Here is a 24,058-nt window from a genome sequence, read left to right as displayed (position 1 = left end):
AGCTGGATTGCTCAATGGACGATTTAAATAGGACAGGTTCCCCCGGTATATTCTCTAAAAAGGGGTGCTAATCAAGAGCATGAAATGGTGGTAAATTTATGGCTGTACTTATTTTAACAATATATCTGCATTTTTGTTCATTTACAAAATTAAAATTAATGTGCTATGTAAATGTTATGTGTCTTTTGTTCAAGTATATCACCATTATCTGTAGACACGATTAGAATTAAAATGTATTTTCACTTTAGCAACCAAAGAAAACACCCACTTTATATATTTGTTATAAGTTCCCAATTACGTAGCATAATAAAAAAAAAAACCCCACACAATTGCTGCTTACAGTGATTTTTACTTGATGAAAAAAAACCTACCTCGCTTGTCCTTATGTAATATTAAGGTGGGGCTGTAGGACGTAAAGTTTACTCTACTTAACCCTGTCCATACTGTGCTGGCAGATTTCATTATCAGTTGTAAACTAATTTATAACACTGTCCTAAATATTTTAGGAGACCTGTATGTCAAGGAGAGGAAGCTCAAACTGTACCTCTACTTTCACTTTCAAAATGTTCAAAGTGGGGTTTTCTCAAGTTTGGCTGCAAAGGTGGAAATACACTAAGATCTAATGTTTGCCTGTTCAAATATGTTAAAAAAGTAAACAATTTCCATGGGTGTACTTATTTTTTCCCATGAATGTGTATTACATACCTTTTTAAGGTCTTCCGTTGCTTTTGGAAGTTTGGTCTCCAGTTCTTTGATGGCAGTTTTTCGTTCTTTCAATGTTGCTGATGCAGTGTTCAGCGCTTCCTTTGCTTTGTTAAACTGAGACAAAGCTGTATTATGGCGACTCAAATAAATGTCCAGCTCAGACTGGGCCACATCCATCTTTGAGCGGGTTTCATTCACATTCTTGTTAAATTCCATCAGTTCTCTCTCTTTTCCCTAAAGGCGATATACATATGACAGCTATAAATATGTTCTAATGTCTTGAGTTTTTTTTACACTTGAAACATAAAAATCGCAACAATGTCTTATTACCAGAGTGTGAAAAAACATCACCAGTCGCAAAATGCTGCCTTTCCAATAAAAATGGTCAATGGATAAGTTAATTCTGTTTAGTAAATTTTCTGCCTATAAAAGGGAATGAACTCCGCTTTCAGTTTGCAAAACAGTTCAAAGTAAACACAAATTACTCCAAAATTCTTAGAGTCTACCCTTTGAGTAATAAAACAAAACAAAAAGCAGTCACATTGATAAAATTTGCATTTAGGACTGCAGAGCATTGCAAATGTGATCAGTGCATTGTGGGGTGAAAGGCTTAGGATCTTGTATGATTTACATCCCAGAGCCAAGTTCATGTGGAGGTATAAACCTTCTGTTGTGGAGCTGGAGGAAGTAAACAATGGTCTACAAGTGTGGTGGGTGATATCATTGCATTTGTGCTCCACTGGGATCTGTAAGGCCCTCTGCGGGAGCAGCAGGGTTGGTTTTATTTTTATAAATTTAATTTGTTAGTTACTTTATCACTTTTTTTTTTTCACAAGCCCCTATTTGACAGCATTTGGAGGTGACAGGTTCTTTTTATAGAGACATCAGGTCTATTAGACTCCTGATGTCTCTCCTGCCCTCCAATACAGACAATCAAGCACAGGATTGTGCTTCATCATCTGTTCACCCGGTACTTCAGCAGGCTTCTGACTGTTCTGAAGTAGGAAGCGCTGAAAGCACAGCACACATTGACCTTGCTTCACTGATCACACAGCAGATCAGGGAACAGACGCCCTCCGGTCTGTTGTTGACAAGCTGGTCCTGCCTGTCTGACGTCACCAATAACTGAAATGGAGGGGGGCCTGCACTGGGCTATGGCAGGCAGGGGATGCACCAGCCTCGGAGGCCGACGTATCCACTTTCAGCCAAGCATAAGCCAATGCAGGTCGGTGATCACGGTCTGCCATTTTGTGACCCCTGGTCTTGAAAATGGTTTAAAGCAAATGCACATCCAGGTCTGTTTATCCCCCATTCATGTTCCATAATTCTTGCTATGATGGAACCATCTTCATCTTTAAAAAGTGGCTACAAAAATGTATGAGAAAATAACGTGACACTAAAAAATGTAGCGCATAAAAGGCATCTCACTGCTCCAATTCTCCTGCCACACGGACTCCGCAGGTGCTAGTCAAATAGGTGCGCTTTCACCTGCCAAATGCTGCATAGTACAAATAGACCGCCCTCCAAAGAGTTCCAATATTTCAGGTTTTATTGAAATCCACACCAAGTCCACAATAAATGTAAATGTACAGATATGCACCAATGCCGACTTTCTGTGTATTTCAATAAAGCCTGAAGTATTGGAACTCTTTGGAGTGAGGTCTAATTGGACATTGCAGACACCAAAACATACCTAAATTACAAATATTTTGGTCTCTTTTAAACAATCTGAAATAGGTTGACTGTCAGATTGATTGCAAAACCTTGTCAGGCTTTAAAGGAGAACTATGAGGTGAGTGCTTTTCACTCACCTCATAGTTCTAGCCGACCTGCGACAATGAGACTGTCGCAGGTCTGCTCTGTAGATCGGGAAGTGAGCGAACACGTCCCGGCGTTCGCTCACTTCTCGATCCTGTCACAGCTCTCTGCCGTGACGGGAGTGGCTGGATTCCCCCCTCCCCGCTTCTCCAGCGCTGACTGGTGGAACGGACGGGGGAGGGTACAGCTGGCTCTGCCTCTAGACAGGCAGAGCCAACTGTCACTCACGCAGCTTGGCAGATCCAGACATAATTGTCGGGATCCGCTTCAGCGTCTCAGTATAAAACGAGCTGTGGCTCCCGGTATACAGAGCTTAGGGTGACGGGAGGACACTAGTTTGTGTCCTCCCGTTACCCTAAGGAGAACTATGGGGAAAAGCCCTAACCCCATAGTTCTCATTTAAGGGCGTGTTAGTTGAACATCAAACACTACAACTAGTTATCAGCACACCCCTCAGACACTTTAATTGGTTATGCCAATTCTGTCAAGGGACTAGAAAAGATGCCAGCTTTTGCAGCTCAGCAGCTGTATTAAAGCGAACATAGAATGCTATTATTTTAACATATCAGATTGGATTTACTCTACAGCAGACTGGACTGTGTGAAACCACAGACCAGGCAAACTTTGGTAGGTAGTTTTCACTTGTGTATTGTCTTACACCATTTTTCTTTGTTTCATAAAAATATTTTAAAATCATGAAATCTTTAACCAGATCTCTAATCTTTAAATGGTCCAAATCAGAAATAAAAAAACGTAATGACTTTTTGGTAGAACGCTACCATATTTAAAACTCTGATACATTCCTGATCCTAGATTCGTCAGCGAGTGTCAAATATTTCTTAAGATAAGAATAGCTACAGTGATGTCCAGTCTGCTGGCACTTAAATTGTTGTCTCCTGAGCTGGGAAATCTCTCTAATATACGAGAGAGTGTAATAATCACAAATCCGCAATTTTTTCAAATTTGGCTGAACCACAGTGAGCAGTTGGTTGCAGGGCAATCTGTTCCGAGAAAAAAACAAATTTCATAAAAAAAACAAAAAAAAAAACATGAATATATCTATCTTTACCCCTCTATCATTATGAGGTTTGTAATCCTGTACCCGAGAAAGACTGACAATATCCTGAAAAGCTGTAAAGAGTATACAGTGATGGGAAAAAGATAGAATTTTCATACTTTCTATAAAATTTTGGAGATCATTGAGGGACATTTCGTAGACACTTGGTGATACTGCCACCTACAGGAAGATTTGGACACTGTTACGGACATGCTGGGAATGGTCAGGGTTATACCAGGCTGGTAATTTTTTTTTGCCATGTGCAAGACTATAAAAACAGAACTGGTCACTGCCTAAAGCTCAAGGACACCCGAAGCTGGCATCAAATGAGGCTTGACCATACACATAGTAAAACATATAGCATGTGTGAACAGATGACCAGGAGTCAGCTTTGCAAATCTGAAAACAGTTTTCTGATGCCGAAAAACCCAAGAACTCACAGATCTAGTTGAGTGTGCTTTGGCAGGAAAGAGTGAAACCCGATCCAAAAGACCATAAGCTTGAACAATGATCTGTCTGAACCACAACAGGAAATGTTGGAGCAAGAAGCTGGTTCTCCTGTGCAGGGACCATCTGGGATGACAAAGAGAATCAGTCTTCCTAATGGAAGCAGTGGCTACATGGTACAGTATGAACTAAATCCAGCCAATGAAAGGAAATATCCTTCTGATCTACTGAAGACAGACAAAAGGGATGTAAGAACAATATCTTGGTTGAGATGAAAGGCTGAAACCAGCTTAGGAAGGAAAGGGGCTCTAGGCCTCAATATTAACTTGTCTCTAAAACTAGAAAATGTTCTTTACAAGACGAGGCCACCAATTCAGACACGCTCCTCACAGAGGTGATGGCAACATGCAACCTTGTGAGCGAACGTGGGAAGGGGAATATCTTTTTCCAAATTCAAAGGGCATTTTTTGAAGTGCCAAATTTAACTTCCATTCCAGAATGACGGGAGAATATACAGGGGTATATACATGAGAAAACACCATGTACAAAAATTTTAAAGAATGGGAAACTAGCAGTCTAGAACTGGAACAAGATCGCAAGCACCAAGATTTGGCCCCTAATGGTACTCAAGGCAAAAAGTGGAAGCAGGCCCGATTGCAAAAAGGTCAGGTGGCGTCGCACAGGATATTTTGTGCTATGAAAATCTTTCTTTGTAAAAGTATGCCTTCCATGTGTGAAGTGACTTCCTACCATAATAACAGGGATTACCGATTTAGAAGACCCTATATCCCTCAATACCCGGGGTTTCAACAGCCATGTTGTTAAAGCCAGCAACAGGTAAGGAGCAAAAGTACCAGCCCTTGTGACAAATGGTATGCGCGCATCCTTGATGTCCACAGAGGCCAGAAATTCTCCCTGATGGTGGGAAAATATGACGGATCTGGTGAATGCCATGCAGATTTTTGGGGTCTGATTGAGGACACGTAAAGTCTTGAGATTTAAGATGGAGCAAATGCCCCTCATTGATTTTGAACTGTGAACTTGGGTCTAAGAGTGCTCGCTAAGATCCTCCTGCTCAGATAGCCGTAAGGATCCCGTCGGCCCCCCCTGAGTAGCAAGGACAGAGGCAGAAAAAGGCACAGGGGTAGAAGCAACTGTGGGAATTGGAGCCCGGAACCCCTCTAAAACAGACCTGAAGGAATTAAACGTAGCAGATAACTCCTCCCTAACAGAAACCAACAGGTTGCTACTGGCTGCAGCAGACTCTTCCCTAAGAATATCCTCAATGCATTTCTGACAGGGTTTTAATATAACCGGAGCTCAACTTCACCACACAAGCTGCACATTTTTTCTTTGGGGCCACCTTCGTTTTTTCTTTAGCCTGAAAGACACCAAGGAGCCCTGTTACCCACTGTCCTTCACTCAAAAACGGGGTTAGAGTGTCCCTCAACACCAAAGCATCCAACACCAAGGGACCCCAGGTGGAGGAAAAGAAATATCAGAGGTAACAGGGAGGTAAGATAGTACACATCTTCCATACCTGAGCCGTGCTGGTGCTTGGAAGACCGGTATCCGCAGTCACTGCAAGCTGCAGAGGTAACCCAGGATCCATGTCCGCAGAGCCTGTTGAAAAGAAGCCTGCCAGCGTTTCCTCTCAGTCACTACTGAGATCCACGCTGTATTAAGCACCAGCCGAGCCCTCCCCTTCCTCCTGCGCCGAAAACGAGGCTTGGAACGCACAAGCCCGGCGCCCGGAAATGACGTCACCCGCGCCGGAAGTGACGTACGCGGCCACCCGGCCTGGCCGTGGAACACGTCCCGAGGCCCTGAGAACCGGACAGACCCCTCTGAACGGCGGTCCACCGTTTCCCCTGACCAGCCAAGGGGGTTTCGTCCTCCCGGTACCGGCCCGCACTGGGCACTGAAGGGGGAAAGGAAGCCAGCCTCATCTCCTGCAGCGCTAGGAGAATCCCTGGGGCTCACACAAGGTAGGCAAACCTACCACTCTGCCTTACACAGGCAGGCCATACATAAAAGGAATACTTCCCGGGCAGCATCACCACATGGAAGCCACGCTCAGCGTTCTGTGATGCGCTCCCCAGCTTGACTGAGGAAACACAAAAGACTGAGGGAGTGGAGGAGAGGAGGGTCTTTTAAACAGATTAAGTGACGTGTTTCCTGTGTGTGAGGGAGGAGATTCCATCTCCCGTGATGCTGTCCTGGAAGACGTTATGGGAAACTTAAGTTTGTAGCCCCTGGAAACCACCTTCTGCACCCAGGCATGTGATATGCGGTTTATCTAGATGTCTGCCAAGTAGGGATGCACCTATGCGATGTAACTATACAGTTTTTCCGGTATCGAGTACCGATATTTATCTTTTGGTACTCTCCAATATAGAGTAGAGATATTTCCGCTAGCACAGAGGCGTCTTTCCGGCCAATCAGGAACCCGGGAGGTGGGTCATTACCCACAGCCCGGCTTCCTGATTGGCCAGCTCCATGCTGTTTGGCCGGGAAGCCGGCTTCCCTGCCAATCAGCATATAAGCTGGCTTCTTTGCCAATTAGGACACTAACGATCACCATTTTGCTCTTTCCTCCTCAGTGTTTGGTGGACAATACTAATAATACAACAAAAATAGTACTATGTGTCCCCAGAAACGAACAGGAAGTGCTTTACATCCCTTTCGGTTCATTGACGAGTTTCTCAATGGGTGGAAGCCTCAGTATAGTTGTTCTACCCATTCATAACTGGATGATAATAAATGTTTTAGTAAAACCAGTTTCTGATGAATGGGAAGCCTCTGTACTTAGTGCTTTACATTCATTGAGTGCTGAGCCTGCAGAAAAAGATTAAATAACTCTGTCTTCGATTTCTTTTTCTATTTCAAAAAGGAAATGTCATGGGTCTGTTTGGACCCCTGATATTTCCCCGAAGTCCCCCCAATAATAAAGAAAAAAACCCACTACACAATCCCACCCAACATACTATACATGTGCAACAGTGTGCACCATGCCCACTTGCTGTGGTGCATGTTGGAACAAACGCTAGCAACGCAGCTGCAGAAAATTTAAACAATGGGAAAAATTGCAAAAATGGTGAGGCCAGCTGAGATTAAAACCGTTCGAGGGCTTGGCAGTGAAAGGCTTAAACAATATTGAAAGAGATGTTCTTTATTACTTGCACTAATGGTTCTCTTGCACCACAATCTAATTGTTTATTATGTTTAGTAGGAATGCACCGATATATCGGCTGCAAACGGCACTTTTGGCAAAATGCCAAAAGTGCTATTTTCTTGCCAATATAGTGGTGCATCCTACTGGCTGCCCTGTATGCCAGCGAGGAGGAGAGAAACTATCACAGGCGGCCGGGAGCGTTGAGTGGCCAGCATCTCTCCTCCCCGCACCGCTCAGCCTCCTGTCATAGATCAGTGTGTGGGGGCGGAGACAGCCAGCGCTGTCATAGGAGGCTGACCTCTCCTCCCGCACGGTTCGCTCAGCCTCCTGTGACAGCTGTCAGGAAGGAGAGCGAGGTACAAACACTCAGTGATCAGTGAGTGTTTGTAAATAATTGGGGGACAGGAGTATGTTTAATACATCCTCAATTATGAATGAATGGGAGTGATCTACATCACCTCCTGTTCATTCATGATTATGGATATAGTAAATACACAATGTTCTCATGTTATGAACAGGAACACTCAGTATAGAGGCTTCCTGTTCATTTATAACAGGGGCTGCAAAAAAAGATTGAGGACACAGAGTGCTCAATTTCATTTTTGATTTTAAAAGTACCAAAAAAAAAAAAAAGTGAAAGTTTATAAAATATTCTGCACTGTGTGCTATCCCAAATTATTTTTTCCCCCCTAAGATGATCCAATTATTCACCCTTTATCTATTATCCAACCAAAGGTCAACTGAATTGTAATCAAACATTTATCAGTATCACTCAATTTACAAGAAAAATACAGCAGTTAGCACTGACACAATGATAAACAAGGACCTCTAATATTTCAAAAGCATTACAGACCTCCTTTTCCTCCTGTAAGCCTTGAGTTTCTTCTTTAAGGTTGTCCATAACTTCTTTAAGTTTATCTTCTTCCTTTTCTTTCTGTTTCTCAAGGGTTCCTTTTTTACCGGTAGCCTCTTCAATAATTTTTTGACTATTAGCAGGAACACTCTTAAATTCTTCAACCTAAAATATAGGAAAAAGTGCATGATCCTTTTTATGACTTATTAAATGGTAAACCCATAAATCAGCAGTTAGCCCAAGAACAAGCTCTACCTTTTCTTTGTCCTTTTGAAGTTGCTTCTGAAGCTTTTTTACTTTGCTCTTTGCATGTTTGAGCTTCTCGCGTAAATCCACATCTTGCAAGTCCAACTGTGTAAATTTCTCTCTGCTTTCCTCAACAAATTTGTTTATTTTATTCATCTCCCTTAATAACAAAAAAAAGGTAAACATTGTAAACCTAACAGAGAAAGCGTATAGTATTAGTTGCTGCGTCTGTAGATGAAAGCTACCCTGTACGTTTATTTTCACCCTCCTTTTGACGGGCTAGTGTTACCTGAGGATGGCAGTGTGTCCAACACTGTAACTGGAAGCTACAATTACCGTATTTTGCGGTCTATAAGACGCTCCAGACGATAGGGCTTCTGTGACAGAAATTCTGTCACAGAAGCTGCAGTTAGTGACCGCTGAGACAGGTGGCACTGTCTCAGTAATCACACGAAGGATGTTCTTCGTCTGCTCAAGGGGCTCTATGGTGAGCTCCTATGGGGGACCGTGACGGGTCAAGGTCACCCAGAAGAGCGTGGGACCCCGAAAACCACGGCAGGGGCGGACACGATCGTCGCCGCCACTCGATTTAATACTAGGGATCCAATTAGATCCCTTGTATTAAACGAGCAGCGGCTCCCACTGTACATTCAGCTCTGCTTGTCAGGAGCAGGGCTGAATGGACAAAAAGAAACTACTCGCCCGGCGCCCAAAATTGCATGTTCCGGGCGTCAGGCGACAGGTATTCGCTCCATAAGACGCAGGCACATTTCCCCCCTCCTTTTGGGGGAAAAATAGTGTGTCTAATGGAGCGGAAAAATACGGTAGATTAAAATAGTAAACATTTTTGTTTTTCAACGTCTGTCAGCCTATAATGAAAGGCACAGTAGGGTTTTTATTAAAGCGCACCCAAGAGCCCAATTTAAGAAACAAAATGCTTTAAGTAAGCAAACCAATCAGAGTCATGTTAACTGAAGCATTCAGCCCGGCATTTAGCTGAATATGTATTATTTATTATGGGTATTTATGAAGTGCCAACAATTCATGCAGCACTTTACAAACTGTACATTCATACGAGTCCCTGCCCTTAGAGAATTATGGGATGAGTGAAAAACAAACAAACATTCTTCCCCATAATTCAAGCCAACCTGTGACACTACAACTGTCACAGGTCGGCTCTATTGATGGGGAACTAAGCAAACAAAATACCGTTGATTGCCAAGTTCTCAATACTCTCCCTGCAGAGAGCAGTGACTGACAGTCACCCCTGCAGGGATTCCCCCCACCATTTCTCCAGTGCTGACTGAAGGAATGGATAGGGGAGGGGGCGGGCAAAGCCAGCTGCCAACCAGCCAGCACGGTGGATCCTGACAATATTGTCGGAATCTGCCCCGGCAAAGAGAACATGCAAACTCCGTGCAGATATAGTGTCCTGCCTGGGATAAGATATGCCCTACTGGTGAGATCCAACCCCTAGATGCAAAACTACCATAGTCCCAAGAAAATTTAATGGACCAGAGCTTTTAGGAGAAGCAGGGGTTAAAAAAGAAAGGCCGTGTGAGCAAATGTCGCTGCAGGAGGAGAGCTGGGATAACAAAGGGCTGTGTCCACTGGCAAAAACTATCTGCGTCTCCGTTAGTACTGACTGCAAGTGCGTGTGGAGAAGCGAGGCGGCACAGTAAAAGGAAACAGTAAAAAGCAGGTAATCTTGCATTTACACCTCGGCAGTGCTGTGTTAGCAGTGTCCTGGCCATGAAGAAAGGGAGTGGCGGGAAATCTGAAATAACAATTCTGTCATAAACAGCTTCCGGCCGCTGGTGCAATATACAGCCTGAACTAAAACAGAGCAGGGTTTCCCATTCCCCAAAGGCCAGGTATAAAAGTAACATATTAATGACAAAACAAATTCAGTGCTGAGGGATACAGCTCTGAAGAATTCTTATACGTAGGCTTTGCTGCAGCCTCTAGGAGAAATGGACAATAGGCAAACCAAAAAGAAAAAGCATGCCACTAAAGACATAACCCTCCCACCTCACAACCAGGAGTTGTATAGCAAGCAGTATATATGTATATGAGGGGAGGGAGCTGTATCCCTCAGTGGACTCAGAGAAAAGCATTTAACAGTAAGAACAAAATTCTATTTTTTCTATCATCCATTTAGGGGCACTACTGATATGCAAGGATGTTCAAATGTAATCCAAATCAAAAGGACAGACACTACAACAACCAGTTGAACAAAAAAGGAACTGTAACCTCATAAATTTAAACAGCTGCCTGAAGAACTGTCAAAACTGGAATCAGAAGAGACAGAATACATCAACTTTAGAAAACGTTGCGACAGAAGACCAAGTTGTGTTGTGTATTTTGAGTAATAGAAGCCCGATTTTAAAATGCCGAAAAAAGTACTAATTGACCTAGTAGAATGAGCAGAAAAAGGCCTTCAGGAAGAACAAATAAAGAGTCAAAATGTCTAAAAGGGAGCTGTGGCTGACAGACAAACTAAAAGGCATGAAGAACATACAAACAATTAAAAGAAATTTCCTTAGCCTGACCCAGAGTTGGTCAAAGAAGGAAAAACAATGTCTTCATTTTATTAAAAAGTAGAGACTACCTTGGGTAAAAAAGGAATACTATGGTCTGAAAACAACCTTGTCCTTATGAAGAACTCGGAAACCCTTTTAGCCAAGGTAATGCCCACGAGAAAGGCAACCTTTTGAGATAACAAACATTGAAATGTCTCATATTAGGTTCAAAAGGAGGCTTTTGCAGAACAGATCAAAACCAGGTTTAAGTCCCACGGAGGAAGAGGCAACTCACGTGTAACTCATTGAACAAAAAGTAGGAAATGAGGAATTAGAAGCCAGAGGATGTTAGGAAAAAAAAAAGGACAGACAAGGCAGATATTGGACCCTTAATGATACCGATAGCTAAAACATTGATCTACCCCAGGATGAAAGAAGGATTATATTCGCAATATAGAAAAAGCCCATGGGGAGAACTCCAAGGACGCAAATGAAAATAAACATTCCATGTATGGTGATACATTTGACAAGACCTATGAGCCCTCAACATAGTCGGGATAACATAATCTGAGACTCTATGTCCTTTAAAACCTGGGTTTCAACAGCCAAGCCTTTAAAGCCAGCGACCGAGAAGACTGGATCTTAAGACAGAACCAGATGGGAATAGCACACTCTGCAGTAGCAATCTGGAGCGACGAGAATAAAAAGGATTCCTTTGTATTCTATCCTGCAAAGCAGATGAAGTGTCGATGTTAGTGGACGAAAGGCATACATCAGGAAGTACTGATCCCATGGAACTACTAAGGCACCCCCCACATCTGCCATTGGATCCCTTACTCTGGATCCAAATCTGACCACCTTCATGTTGTGATAAGAAGCAAGAAGATTCATAACCGGCAATGTCCAGTGCTTACAAAGATGTTGAAATACCTCTGGATGAAGAGACCACTCAACCGGACCCAGAGTTTGTCTGCTGAGAAAGTCTGCCTGCAGGTGGTCTACTCCTGGAATGTGAAAGACATGGAGTTCCTCACAATCCAGGACTGAATGAGCCTCTTTCACCGCTGACACACTCCTGGTGCCTCCCTAGTGATTAGGCCACCAGCGTGACACTGTCCGACTGAATCTGAACAGAGTAACCAGTAAAAAAAAGACAGGTCCATGTTAAAAAAACGCCAAGCAAAAATCACCCTCAACTCCAGATTTGTTGGAAGCTTGGATTCTTCTAAGACCAACAACCCTGCACAGGCAGATGATCCAATACTCTGCCCTATCCCACAAGACTGTAAACGCATCATTTTATGGGAAGAAATTACATCCCCATTGTAATGCAGGAGACGTCAACAACCACGGCAGAGATATCCTGGCCTGGTCACTCAATCTGATCATCTTGTCCAGCAAAAGAGGAGACTGGTCCCACACTGCAAGAATGTACCTTTGAAATAGCCTGGAATGGAACTGAGCAAATGAAATCACTTCGAAGGTGGATAGCATCAAACCCTAAACTATAATGCAAGTTCTCCGAGAGGATCTGTAACAGGACCGGTGACTGAACTCGATCTCGCAATTTCAATATCTTGTTTTGAGGAAGTAACACCACTGCTTGAAAGGTAACCAACAGAAGTTCCCAGTACACCAAACTACACAACGGAATCTGGCATGACTTCCCGATCTTCACAATCCATCCGAAGTTATCTAAGGTCCGTAGCATCGTTGAGACATTGAACTCGAGTCAGAAGAGACTGTTCCCAATGTAAAAATGTCATCTAATTACTCTTACGACCCAAGAGCCCCAAAACCAGAGCAAGAACGTTTGTAAAAACCCTTGTAGCAGAAGCTAGGATGAAGGGACGAGCCACAAATTGATAATGGAGATTGCCTACAGCAAAGCAAAGAAAATGCTGGTGAGCTGAAAGTACAGGAACGTGTAGATACGCATCCTTTATTGTCTTTTGAAACCAAGAAATCCCCTTGGCGAAGAGATGCGACAACTGATTGAATGGATTCTATCTGGAATTTTTGAACACATAGGAGGTATTGAGATTTTTTTAAAATCCAAAATCGGTCACATACCTCCGTTGGGTTTGGGGACTGTAAACAGGTTTGAGTAAAAACCTTGAAAATGTTGTAACGAAGGACCTGGAATTCTAACACCCTGATCTAACAGACCATGAATTGCACAAAAAAGGTCTGCCCAACGATGTAGAGACATAGGAAGCCAAGACACAAAGAAGCGAGGAGAAGGAAGATGAAACTATCTTAACTGGTGGAAACCACATCCCTGACACAAGAATCCAAAATCTGAGCTTCCCACGTCTTTGCAAATTCCATCAGATGTCCCCCCCAAACGAGATAGAAAATGTGGTTGCAGACCTTCATGCCGAACTAGACTTTTCTAAATGTTTTGTATTGCCAAGGATGTCTAGAGGCCCCAAAAGACTTAGAATTATCAGAGGACTTTTGAGATTGGGAATGGAAACCTTGTTTAATATGAAAGGAACGTTGAAAAAGGCAAAAAGGAGCAGGTTTAGGACACCGATACCTATTTTTCCGCATCTGAGGTGTTTACTTTTACCTCCTGTAGCCTTTTTATTAGTTGTATCTGGTGATTCTCCGAAAACCTGATTACCAACATAAGGTAATACAATAGCCCTGTTCAAAGGGAGGGGGAGGGGAGGTCCTACAGCCACACCCAATAAGGCAATGCAAAACCAGAGAAGACAGCTCCAAGTCAAAAAGACTGAGAGCTAAATGTAATGTTTTACGGCAAATATAGGACCTTCAGAGGCAATTGTAAAATGTATAAAATGTACCATACGTTATTCAAGCCATTAAAATACATACATACATATCTATATAGATCTATATATTTTACACACATACATATTGGAGCACAGCCTAAGCTTAGACGTCACTAATATGGGTAACCAGAAACAACCTGCGTCATTAGGAAAACTTGCTTTGTGACCTCTTCAGGACAAAACAAATACCAAGACCAGAAACGTCCTTTTCTGGTCTTAGTATTTGTTTTGTCCTGAAGAGGTCACAAAGCAAGTTTTCTTAATGAAGCAGGTTGTTTCTGGTTTCCCATTATTGGTTACGTCTATCCCTCAGGCTAGTATTGTCTGGGGATTCCTGCAGTGACAAAGGGAACAGGGCCATAAAATCGTCCTATTTTCTGAGGACTACAGGAACTTTCAGGATTTAATTGATCCGGTATGAATCTCTAAGTCAATTCGGCTAGCTAGTGAAACATCCAGGATTTAATACCATCTGGTTTGAATTACTAGAAGCCCTTGTGCTCTGAAAAAACAGAACTAAAACAATAAAGCAGAAAGTAGGAGACATCAATCCTCCCGAGGACACTAAGCGAAACTGGCAGTTGTTTTTGTTTGGCTAGTGTCCATTTCTCCTAGAGGCAGCAGCAAAATCTACGTTTCAGAATTCTTAAGAGCTGTGTCCCTCAAAGGACAATAGAGAAAAGATTGTAATCACTTGCAATGGTGCCCAGCAAGCTGCAGAACATCCGCAAAATGTACTCCACACAGGTAAAAGAAAATAAAAATCCTCAACATAGAAAGTCACCTGCTAATCACAGAAAAGGGAGTGTACAGAAATAAAGACCAGTGAACTGTCACAGCTCTTGTTAGCTTAGCAAGGAACCCCCAGATACACTGGCCTGACCTTAGGAACAGACAGACCGGTTGTCAATGCTGACTGCAGAACCACTACATAGAAAAGACCAGTTTACCTAATGAATTCAGCCAACTAGAGAATTCCAGGATTTCCAATATCCAGCCTGAATATTCCACTAGCTGTGGATAGTAGAATAATCTTACAGCGCAAGCAAAAGAAATAAAATATTGAAGGGGGGAAAGAGACATTTATTCTCATAAGGATACTAAGCTAAAGTGGGAAGGTGCGGTGTAGAAGGGGTTATAGCCTCTTCTACAACTTTCAAGGGGGCAGGTCTTCAACTTTCTATGTGCCCATTTTTTCTGTAAGTGGTAGTATAATTCCGAGGTTTCTTACCATTAAGCTAAATGGACGACAGATAAATGCCACTTATGGTTTGGCAGAGAAGGCAACTGTACACCATTTCAGTAGCCACATGATTGTTGTACACATATATGGGAGATTTTTTTTTGAATTCTTTATTTCTGCAAACATAAGAGCACCTACACAGAACCGTACATACATCTGGGCCGTGCGGCCAGGCATTGTCATACATTTGTATAGAGCTTCAGAATATCTTGTTCACTACCGTCCAGCCCGGTCCGCCCCCTTACAAACCACAACTATCGGATCTGCATCTGTACTCCCATGTCTTTTCCCTTACATAACACTTATGGCTATACAGTAATAACACACCAACTCCCCAAAGGATACTCTCCCTCGACCGGCGCGGACAGTTCCACGGTAACACTGCACAACAAAGAACAAAAGAATACACGTACACGAAAACAAGACATCCGGGGGGGGGGAAGACAACGTCCAAGTCCCGTTCCACCGGAGCCACCATCATACTGGCATCCTCTCCAGATAGCTCACCCCTGGCTGCCCTGGGGGAACGCTGACGAGTCTCTGAACAAGTACCATGCTGCCCAGGTGGGAGAACATTTTTTATCAGTTGTTTTCAATGTTTGTTAAGTCCTTTCAGTGCCTAAAGGACCATGAAGCCATAAAATATCATCCCCATGCTTCTGAAACCTAGCTTAAAAATAGTTTACACTGAAATACACACACACACACACACACACACACACACACACCCACACACACACATATATATATATGTATGTATGTATGTATGTATGTGTGTGTATACGAACACACACACAGTGGCATAACAGTCACCATAGCGACCCAGGCGGCAGCTATGGGGCCCGGGTCGCTATGGGATATGGACGGCCAGATGCCGTGCGGGCCGCCTGGGTCGCTATGGGATGTTCTGCTGGTGGCTTAAGACGAACACGCCACTGTTCAGATCACTGACAGTAATCTGTGCAGCAGCGTGTTCCTCTCCAAAGAGTCAATGAGAGCCAGCAGCGGCAGTGGAGGAGGAGGGGCCCGGAGATGAAGGAGGCGGACAGGTAAGGAGTGCGACCAGCCCTCCTGAGGGTGACCCTGCATAGCCCACCATAGAGAGTATATGGTGTGCTTTGCTAGTTCACCCTCAGGTGGGATCTCGAGTGGCCTCTGCAGGGGGTATAACTAGAAATCACGGGGCTCCATACAAAATTTTGCTGTGGGGCCCTGTGATTTCTAGTTACACACACAGACACACTAAGAACCACCAATTTTTAAAATAAAAAAAAGGATTTAAAAAGGATTACAAAAAAAAAAATGTTTTACTTCTCCACATCTTTTATAGCTTTGCTCTTTGCCTTCATTTCATCAGCAAGGACATTGCTTTTCTCGCTGATCTCCTTCGTTTCTTCTTGAACCGTCTCTTTCTTTTGCTCTTCCTCCTGAATACGTTTCTGCATTTCGTGTCTGCAGAAATTTGTACACAAAAAAAAGGAGGGGGGTAAACCACAATTGTTATTAGAGTAGAGGTTACAACATTAAACACTCACTAAGAAAGCAGACACAATTTCTTATTATACTATTGAACCAATAACTGCCCATACAGTATATAGCAAATGTTATTAGGATGCAGCTTTGTTGTTTTTACATAAAACAAAAGCAATTTTGTTAATAAGTGGTGTAAAGGGAAGTCATCTGCAGTAACAGTTTTTGCATCTGGCATTGTTGCTTTTAAGTAGCCATAATGTGTTACTTACATGTAATACTGGCAGACTTGGTTCTTCATCTTAAAACTTTCGTTCTCCATATTAAGAAATGCAACTGCCGTATTTTTTTCACCTTCTAATGCATCTTTCTCTTTCTCCACAAGTTTAACTCTGTTCAACTGTTAACAGGGGAAGAAAATAATACAATAATACTTCTAAATGACACATACAGACACATATATACATATAATATATATCACACCCCCCAAAAAATGTATACACTTCAACATGAAAAATATATGCATAAAAATGTTACTAGATTTAAAAAAACATCAATGGGGAACTGCAAGTCATGTTTGAATTATGCAATCACATTAGGTGCTCAAAGTGGTCACCATTAGCATCCAGACACTTTTTATTTTGGCACACTACTGCATGAACAACATTGACTAGAGTGTCCACACGGATTGCTCTGCATGATACTTCAATTTCTTCCCGTAGTGCAGACAGCGTAGGTGGTTATCTAAAGGTATACCACACATTCTTTAGTGTTCCCCACAGATATAAAATCGAGGGATGTCAAGTCCGGGGAGCATGGAGGGGAGGGAAATCAACAGCACCTCTGCATCCTGGCAGAATGTCATTGAGATAGGCTCTTATGTCACGGTGGTAGTGAGGTGGTGTACCACTCACTCATTCGCACAATGAGCGAAAACAAAAACGACACGCGTATAGATGGGTGACCTAACGTGCAAACACAAAGTTCAATTGTAAAGTTAAAAGAGGCCCTGCCCCCTGCCAAACGTCATTAAAGCAGATCACACTAATTACCCAATAGAAAGACGGGAGGGACAGAGAAATGGACAACTTCCCAGCTGAAGGCAGTATTTGGTTATTGGATTGTCACTTATATCAAAGATGCAGTTTAATACTTCACTGGTGATTGCAGGTTTAATTGGAACCGCAGGTTAACATTGGGTCAGTGACTATAAAAGTATTATAGTCAGGGACCTCGCTACACCTTCATTTTTTTTTTTAAAGAAAGGAGGTGCTTAATAGCCTACATACAGTCGTGTGAACAAGAAAGTACACCCTCTTTGAATTGTATGGTTTAACGTATCAGGAAAAAATGAAAATAATTTGGCCCTTAGCAGGTCCTAAAATGAGGTAAATACAACCTCAGATGGACAACACACAATGACGTTTTACACGGCCTTTGTTTTTTTTTTACAAAGCCAAAATGGGGAATGCTGTGTGAAAAACTAAGTACACCCTTTACTGTTCCATAGGTATTAAAGTGACATTAAATCATTGTTTTTTTGTTTACTGGGCGAGACTTTAAAAAAACTTTATTCTTAAATGTTTTTATTTCCTCGTTCTCTAGTGGTATCCAAACTGCAAGCACTTCCATCAGCTAGGCCGGCTGCTGTGGAGGCGCCCATGCGTGCATACTCACGGCCGTGCCCACATCTAGCTGTGTGCGTCTATAGACACACGCAGTGTGCACCAGGCCACGCCCCTACCCTTCCAGTCACAGTTTAACTGATGGCAGAAGGAGCCTATGACTCCTCTGTCCTCAGTATCCTCCCCCACAACAAGGAAGTTTGGGAAACCCCGAGTATCTCCCTGGTCACGGCAAAGGAAAGAAGCAGCTACAGGTGTATGTGTATCGGGGTGGGACGTTTTTTTCCCCAGAAAAGTACTAGATGTTTTTTGCCGTTAGTACTACTTTAAGTGGCTAAAGGTGTCCATACACCTTACAACCATCGCAAGACTTTTGTCTTGCGATGGTTGTAAACTAATTAAAAGCTTGTACGATCTGCCCATCTTGGACAGGCAGATTGTACTTGCGATCATCGATGACTCCAATGCCGCACGGGCACAAAAGATGTGCAACCGTACAGTGGAAACGGTCGCACGCCTTACATACACCTGCCGATCGTACGATTGCGGGATTTCCCACGATTATCGTACGATAATCGCCAACTGTATGGGCACCTTAGCAGCCAGCTGCTGGTTATTAAATGTCCTTGATTAATCATCAGCAAGTGTGACCACCTCTATAAAAGCTGAAGTTGTAGCAGTTTGCTGCTCTGGAGCATTCAGGCGAGTAGGAACACAATGCCAAGGGAGGAAAGACATCAGCAATCTTAATGAAGCAAGTGTTGCTGCCCATCAATCTGGGAAGATTTAGAAGGCCATTCCCAAACATTTTAAAGCCCATCTATCTACAGTGAGGAAGATAATGCGCAAGAGGAAAACATTGAAGACAGTTGTCAATCTTCCCAGGAGTGGACGTCCCAGCAAATTCACCCCAAGGTCAGATCATGCAATGCTCAGAGAAAACGCACCAAAAAACAAGATTAGACTACAGACCTTAGTCAGCACGTTAAATTTTAAAAATCATAACAGTGCAACTAGAAAAAGACCGAACAGCACAAACACCTCATGCCAACTTTTAATGCCATCTACCTTATTTTAACATGCCGTCCCACAGGAAAAATGTGATCACCACCATCCTTCACTGTATGTATGGTGTTAAGAGTCACACCAAACAAAATTTTATCATTTTGGCCGAAAACTCTACCTAGATATCATCTATCCATTTAACATGTTCCACAACTGTGTTGCTGTCATGGCTCCTGGCAGATTGTGTGACTTTATTTTGTTATTAAAGGCTTCCTTTGTCCAACACTCCCTAACAGGCCAGTGTTTTACAGAGCTCTTGATATGACCCACTGGTCTAGTCTCAGCTACTGAACTCAGTCATGGTCTGTCCGTGGCTTCTTTCACAAGTCTCTAGGTTTGTGCATAAAGTTACAGGAAACTTCTTATTTGGGTGGTGATTTCATGTAACTAAACTCTGATAATAACCAAAACAAGGCCTGGTGGGATATGCAAACATTTACATGATTTAAACTGAAAGCGTAAAACCTAAATACAATTATTTTTTCAGTTTATCAAAGATTTTCATTCCGATTGAGAGCCTGTGTCACACTTGGTAAACTGTAGTGCATGAGGCCAATCTCACTAGTCTAGACAATCACAACATGGAGCAAAAATCTTATGCATTTTTTTATATTAGAACACGTTTTGTTTATAAATATACATAGAAACACACACTAAATATAAATGCCATCATGTATACACATACATACCCAGATACAAGGAGCATGCTGCATCAAAAAATAAGTACAGAAAAATTACACATTTACCTTTTCCCCTCTCTGCTGATTTAATGCTTCAACTCTTTGACACAGAATTTCAATTGGTTGTTTTAACCTTTCTGACCCAATAATATCCTCTAAATATTCCAGCATTCCTTCATCGTGTTCAGTTTGTCCTTTTGGTTTCATCATTGCAATCTGTTCCACTTCACCCTATCATGGAAGAAAAAAAAAAAAAAAAAAGGTGGAAAATTATTTTAAGGAAAAAAAAAAAAAAAAAAAGAAGTGTTGAAATCAGCTAATAAAGACCGCAGATAACATCTAGTCTATTCCCTACCCACATAACAAGTAAAAGACAAATGTATTTTTATAACTTTTTTTGACATCATTTTTATTTATAGGAAGGTGAGCAGGTTTAACTTGATGTTTGTACACACTATTGGCTTGCATCCCACACTGCTGTTAATAAATCGAAGATAAAAAAGGCTTTACTTTGCATTTATATTAGCTAGGAAGAGAGAGAGAGAGAAATTGGGGCCTAAAACGTGATTATATTTTCTATGCACATGCATACACACAATTGCATTTTAAATTCCTAAACCAATTTACAAATAGTTCTAATACTCCCCACATAAATGTAAAATCATTCAAAATATGGTTGCTTTACCTTGAAGCGCAGCCCTCGTTTTAAACTAAAATCATGCTGAGTCTTAATTCTGATTCCTAATGGTGACATGCAGCACTAAATGGTCTGTTTCAAAAAAACTGGTGCAAGAGTGAAACTTGTGCCCTAGCAAACAATCTCATTGTGGAATCGAGTGGATGTTATGGGTAACACATGTGCTCTGGTTTATATAAGCAAATTCTCTCTACCTTATCACAATGCATGAAATGAAACCGTTTTAGCTACTGACAGGAATGAAGATAAGATATTAATACTTCATCCCTCTTATCTTAGCACCCATTGCAGTCAGGAGCATATCAGATAACTATAGGTCTATAAATAAAATATACAACTATAAAGAGGGAGTTTTACAAACACAGGAGCATTTTCATTTCAGCACAGTATTTACAATTATCTATATATTCCTTTTCATTTGCAGTGTACCATTCACATTTTGCTTGTTTTCCTAATTTTCATGGTTGTATTTCATGAGCAGATCAGTACATTGTCCACTGAGCAATACACTTAATTGGCCATATGCAGCATCTCACATTACACTATTGTTTTATGTTAAAAAATCTGAGGGTTTAATGTCACTTTAAAGGTAAGTGCTAACATCAACATGGGGGGGGGGGGGGGAAACATTTTTTTGACTTTGTCACTAAGTCATGCCACAGATTCTCAATTGGATGGAGGCCTGGGCTTTAGCTAGGCCATTCCCAGACATTTAAATGTTTCTCCTTAAACCACTCAGGTGTTGCTTTACCAGTATGCGTAGGGTCATTGCCTGCTGGAAGGTGAACCTCTATCCCAGTCTCAAATCTCTGGCAGACAAACAGCTTTCCCTCAAGAATGTCCCTGTATTTAGCACCATCCATCATTCCTTTAATTCTTACCAGTTTGCCAGTCATTGCCGATGAAAAACATCCCCACAGCATGATGCTTTCACCACCATGCTTCACTGTGGGGATGGTGTTCTTGGGGTGATGAGAGGTCTTGGGTTTGCACCAGACATAGCATTTTCCTTGAAGGCCAAAAAGCTACATTTTAGTCTCATCTGACCAGAGTACCTTCTTCCAGATGTTTGGGGAGTCTCCCAAAAAGTTTCACATTATTTTATAACCCAACCCTGATCTGTACTTCTCCACAACTTTGTCCCCGACTTGTTTGGAGAGCTCCTGGGTCTTCATGGTGCCCCTTCTCAGTGGTGTTGCAGACTCTGGGGCCTTTCACAGATGAATATATCCTGAGATCATGTGACACTTAAATAAAGACTACCTGTGTGCAATCTAACACTAACTTATGAATGTTGCATCAGATCTCATCTAGAGGCGTCATAGCAAAGGTTGTGAATACATATGCACGCATCATTTTTCTGTTTTTATAATCTTTTTAAAAACAAGTTATTTTCTTGAGTTCACTTCACCATTTGGACTATTTTGTGTATGTCCATTTACATGTAATCCAAATAAAAATGCATTTTAATTCCAGGTGGTAATGCAACAAAAATAGGAAAAATTAATACTTTTGCAAAATATATATATTTATCTACACACACAATATAAATTAGAGGGATGCACCGATATATCAGCCGAAAATTGCACTTTTGGTAAAATGCCAAAAGTGCAATTTTTTGGCCGAAATATTGGTGCATCCGTGATTTCTCTCCTACCTGCTGGGCGCTGCTCTGTGTCCCATCGGGGGAGGAGAAAACTTGTCACAGGAGGCCGAGTGGTGCGGGAGGAGAGTGCTGTGAGCGGCCGGCGTCTCTCCTCCCCGTACCGCTCAGCCTTCTAGGACAGATCAGAAGTGCGGCGTTGTGGGCGGAGACGGCCATAGTTGAGCTGAGCACTCCTGCACCACCCCTCCCAGCCTCCTGTGACAGTGACTTAGGATGGAGAGCGGGTGCAAATAATTATTTACAAGCACGCAGCTTTCACTAAGGACAGAGTATGCTTACTATGTCCTCAAGTATAAATAAATGGGAGTGATTTACATCACGTCCTGATCATTTATGAATGTGGATAACAATTTACATATTTAATAAAAATAAAATATAAATTTGTTAAGTTTATAAAAAAATAAACATTAAATATTTTTTTAAAAGTTAGAATAAAAAACATTTTCGGTTTCGGCCTGACTTATTTCATTTTGGTTGTAAAATTTTCATTTCGGTGCACCTCTAATAAAATGATGTATACAGTAAACTCCCGGTTATCCGTCATCCACGAGGATTGGTAGATTCCGGATAAATGTAGTTTTTGGTTGCTTGAGAGTTTCTATGAAAAATAGGTCTAATGTTATACCCTAACAAACTTTGCATTGACTTCATATTAATATTGAAATGCAGTAATCAAAAGCAAATTAAGACATAAAATAGACACACGATCATTTCCAGGACAATACATGCTGCAGAAGAGTACACAGGGAATTTTCTTTCTAGTTAGATGAGAGTTCCGGTTAGTTGAATACCGGATGGATATATAATCTATATTTTTTTTTGTTATTAATTTTTTTAGTTTTTTTTTGGCCAGAGCAAGTGGGCTAGATAAAGCAGCTTAGAAGGTCTCCAGTGGGCAATAAGTGCATCTGACTATCTGAAAAGCTTGTTATGCAACGAGACCAATTTATTGCAGTCTCCATGAGAGAGGGTAGTGATCATTCCTTTTTCTGGAGAAGAACCAGGATGCGAGCTGCAAGAAACCATTAGCTAGGTCAGGAAAAGGACAGACAGATTGCTCCCTACTCTTCATTTTTGCAAGACATCTTCGGGGCATGAAAACTTTAGTCTTGTTATATCAAGGTTACTTTGTTACTCCCTGTAAAGTATTATCCAATACAACAGCACCATAAAGAGGTACGACTTTTGGTTACTCCCTGTGTACAGTATTATCCAATACAACAGCACCATAAAGGAGGTACAACTTTTGGTTACTCCCTGTGTACAGTATTATCCAATACAACAGCACCATAAAGAGGTACAATTTTTGGTTACTCCCTGTGTACAGTATTATCCAATACAACAGCACCATAAAGGAGGTACAATTTTTGGTTACTCCCCGTGTACAGTATTATCCAATGCAACAGCACCATAAAGAGGTACAATTTTTGGTTACTCCCCGTGTACAGTATTATCCAATGCAACAGCACCATAAAGAGGTACAACTTTTGGTTACTCCCTGTGCAGTATTATCCAATACAACAGCACCATAAAGAGGTACAACCTTTGGTACTTAGAGGTGCCTGCCAGCTAAATTAGAACCCCACCTGGAGCTCCTCTCGCCTGACCAGCGCGCCGCTGACCCATCCCTGCTCCCCTGCGGGGTTTTTTTTTTCCTTCTTACTTACCTTGCTGAGCGTCGCGTCACTGCTGCTCCGGTGGGCGGCGCGACGCTCGGCGAGGTACGTAAGAAGAAAAAAAATAAACATAGCGCAAGCTTCGGCGCTAGGCATCGGGGCATTTTGACAAGTACAAGTACTTGTAAAAATGCCCTGTATCGGGCCCGATTCCGATGCTAGCAGCAGGACAGAAATAGTTACAACCTAGTTAAATGGAATAGGTGAAGACATTTATGGAAGAATCAAAATAAAAATGATGATCATCATCATCATCTTCAGATAAAAACAGCTTTGGACTCACAAAAAAAAGTTTGGAAACTACTTCAGGCT

General features: G+C 42.0%; 1 protein-coding gene across 2 annotated transcripts in view; it reads right to left on the bottom strand.

Moving 5' to 3' along the window:
- Positions 1 to 24,058, bottom strand: part of SMC4 (structural maintenance of chromosomes 4) — a 63,597-nt gene that overhangs the window by 30,860 nt on the left and 8,679 nt on the right. For both annotated transcript variants that reach the window (XM_018553977.1, XM_018553978.1), the window contains exons 5-10: positions 19,774 to 19,938; positions 16,610 to 16,737; positions 16,179 to 16,319; positions 8,311 to 8,461; positions 8,056 to 8,220; positions 706 to 939 (exon numbers count right to left, since the gene is read on the bottom strand). In XM_018553977.1, coding sequence (XP_018409479.1) covers positions 706 to 939; positions 8,056 to 8,220; positions 8,311 to 8,461; positions 16,179 to 16,319; positions 16,610 to 16,737; positions 19,774 to 19,938 — 984 coding nt within the window. The remainder of the gene's footprint in view (positions 1 to 705; positions 940 to 8,055; positions 8,221 to 8,310; positions 8,462 to 16,178; positions 16,320 to 16,609; positions 16,738 to 19,773; positions 19,939 to 24,058) is intronic.

Source organism: Nanorana parkeri, unplaced genomic scaffold (assembly GCF_000935625.1).
Source record: "Nanorana parkeri isolate BGI_ZX_2015 unplaced genomic scaffold, ASM93562v1 scaffold136, whole genome shotgun sequence".
Classification (NCBI taxonomy): domain Eukaryota; kingdom Metazoa; phylum Chordata; class Amphibia; order Anura; family Dicroglossidae; genus Nanorana; species Nanorana parkeri.
The sequence above is the reverse complement of the archived record's forward strand: the minus strand, read 5'-3'. Positions and strand labels throughout refer to the sequence as shown.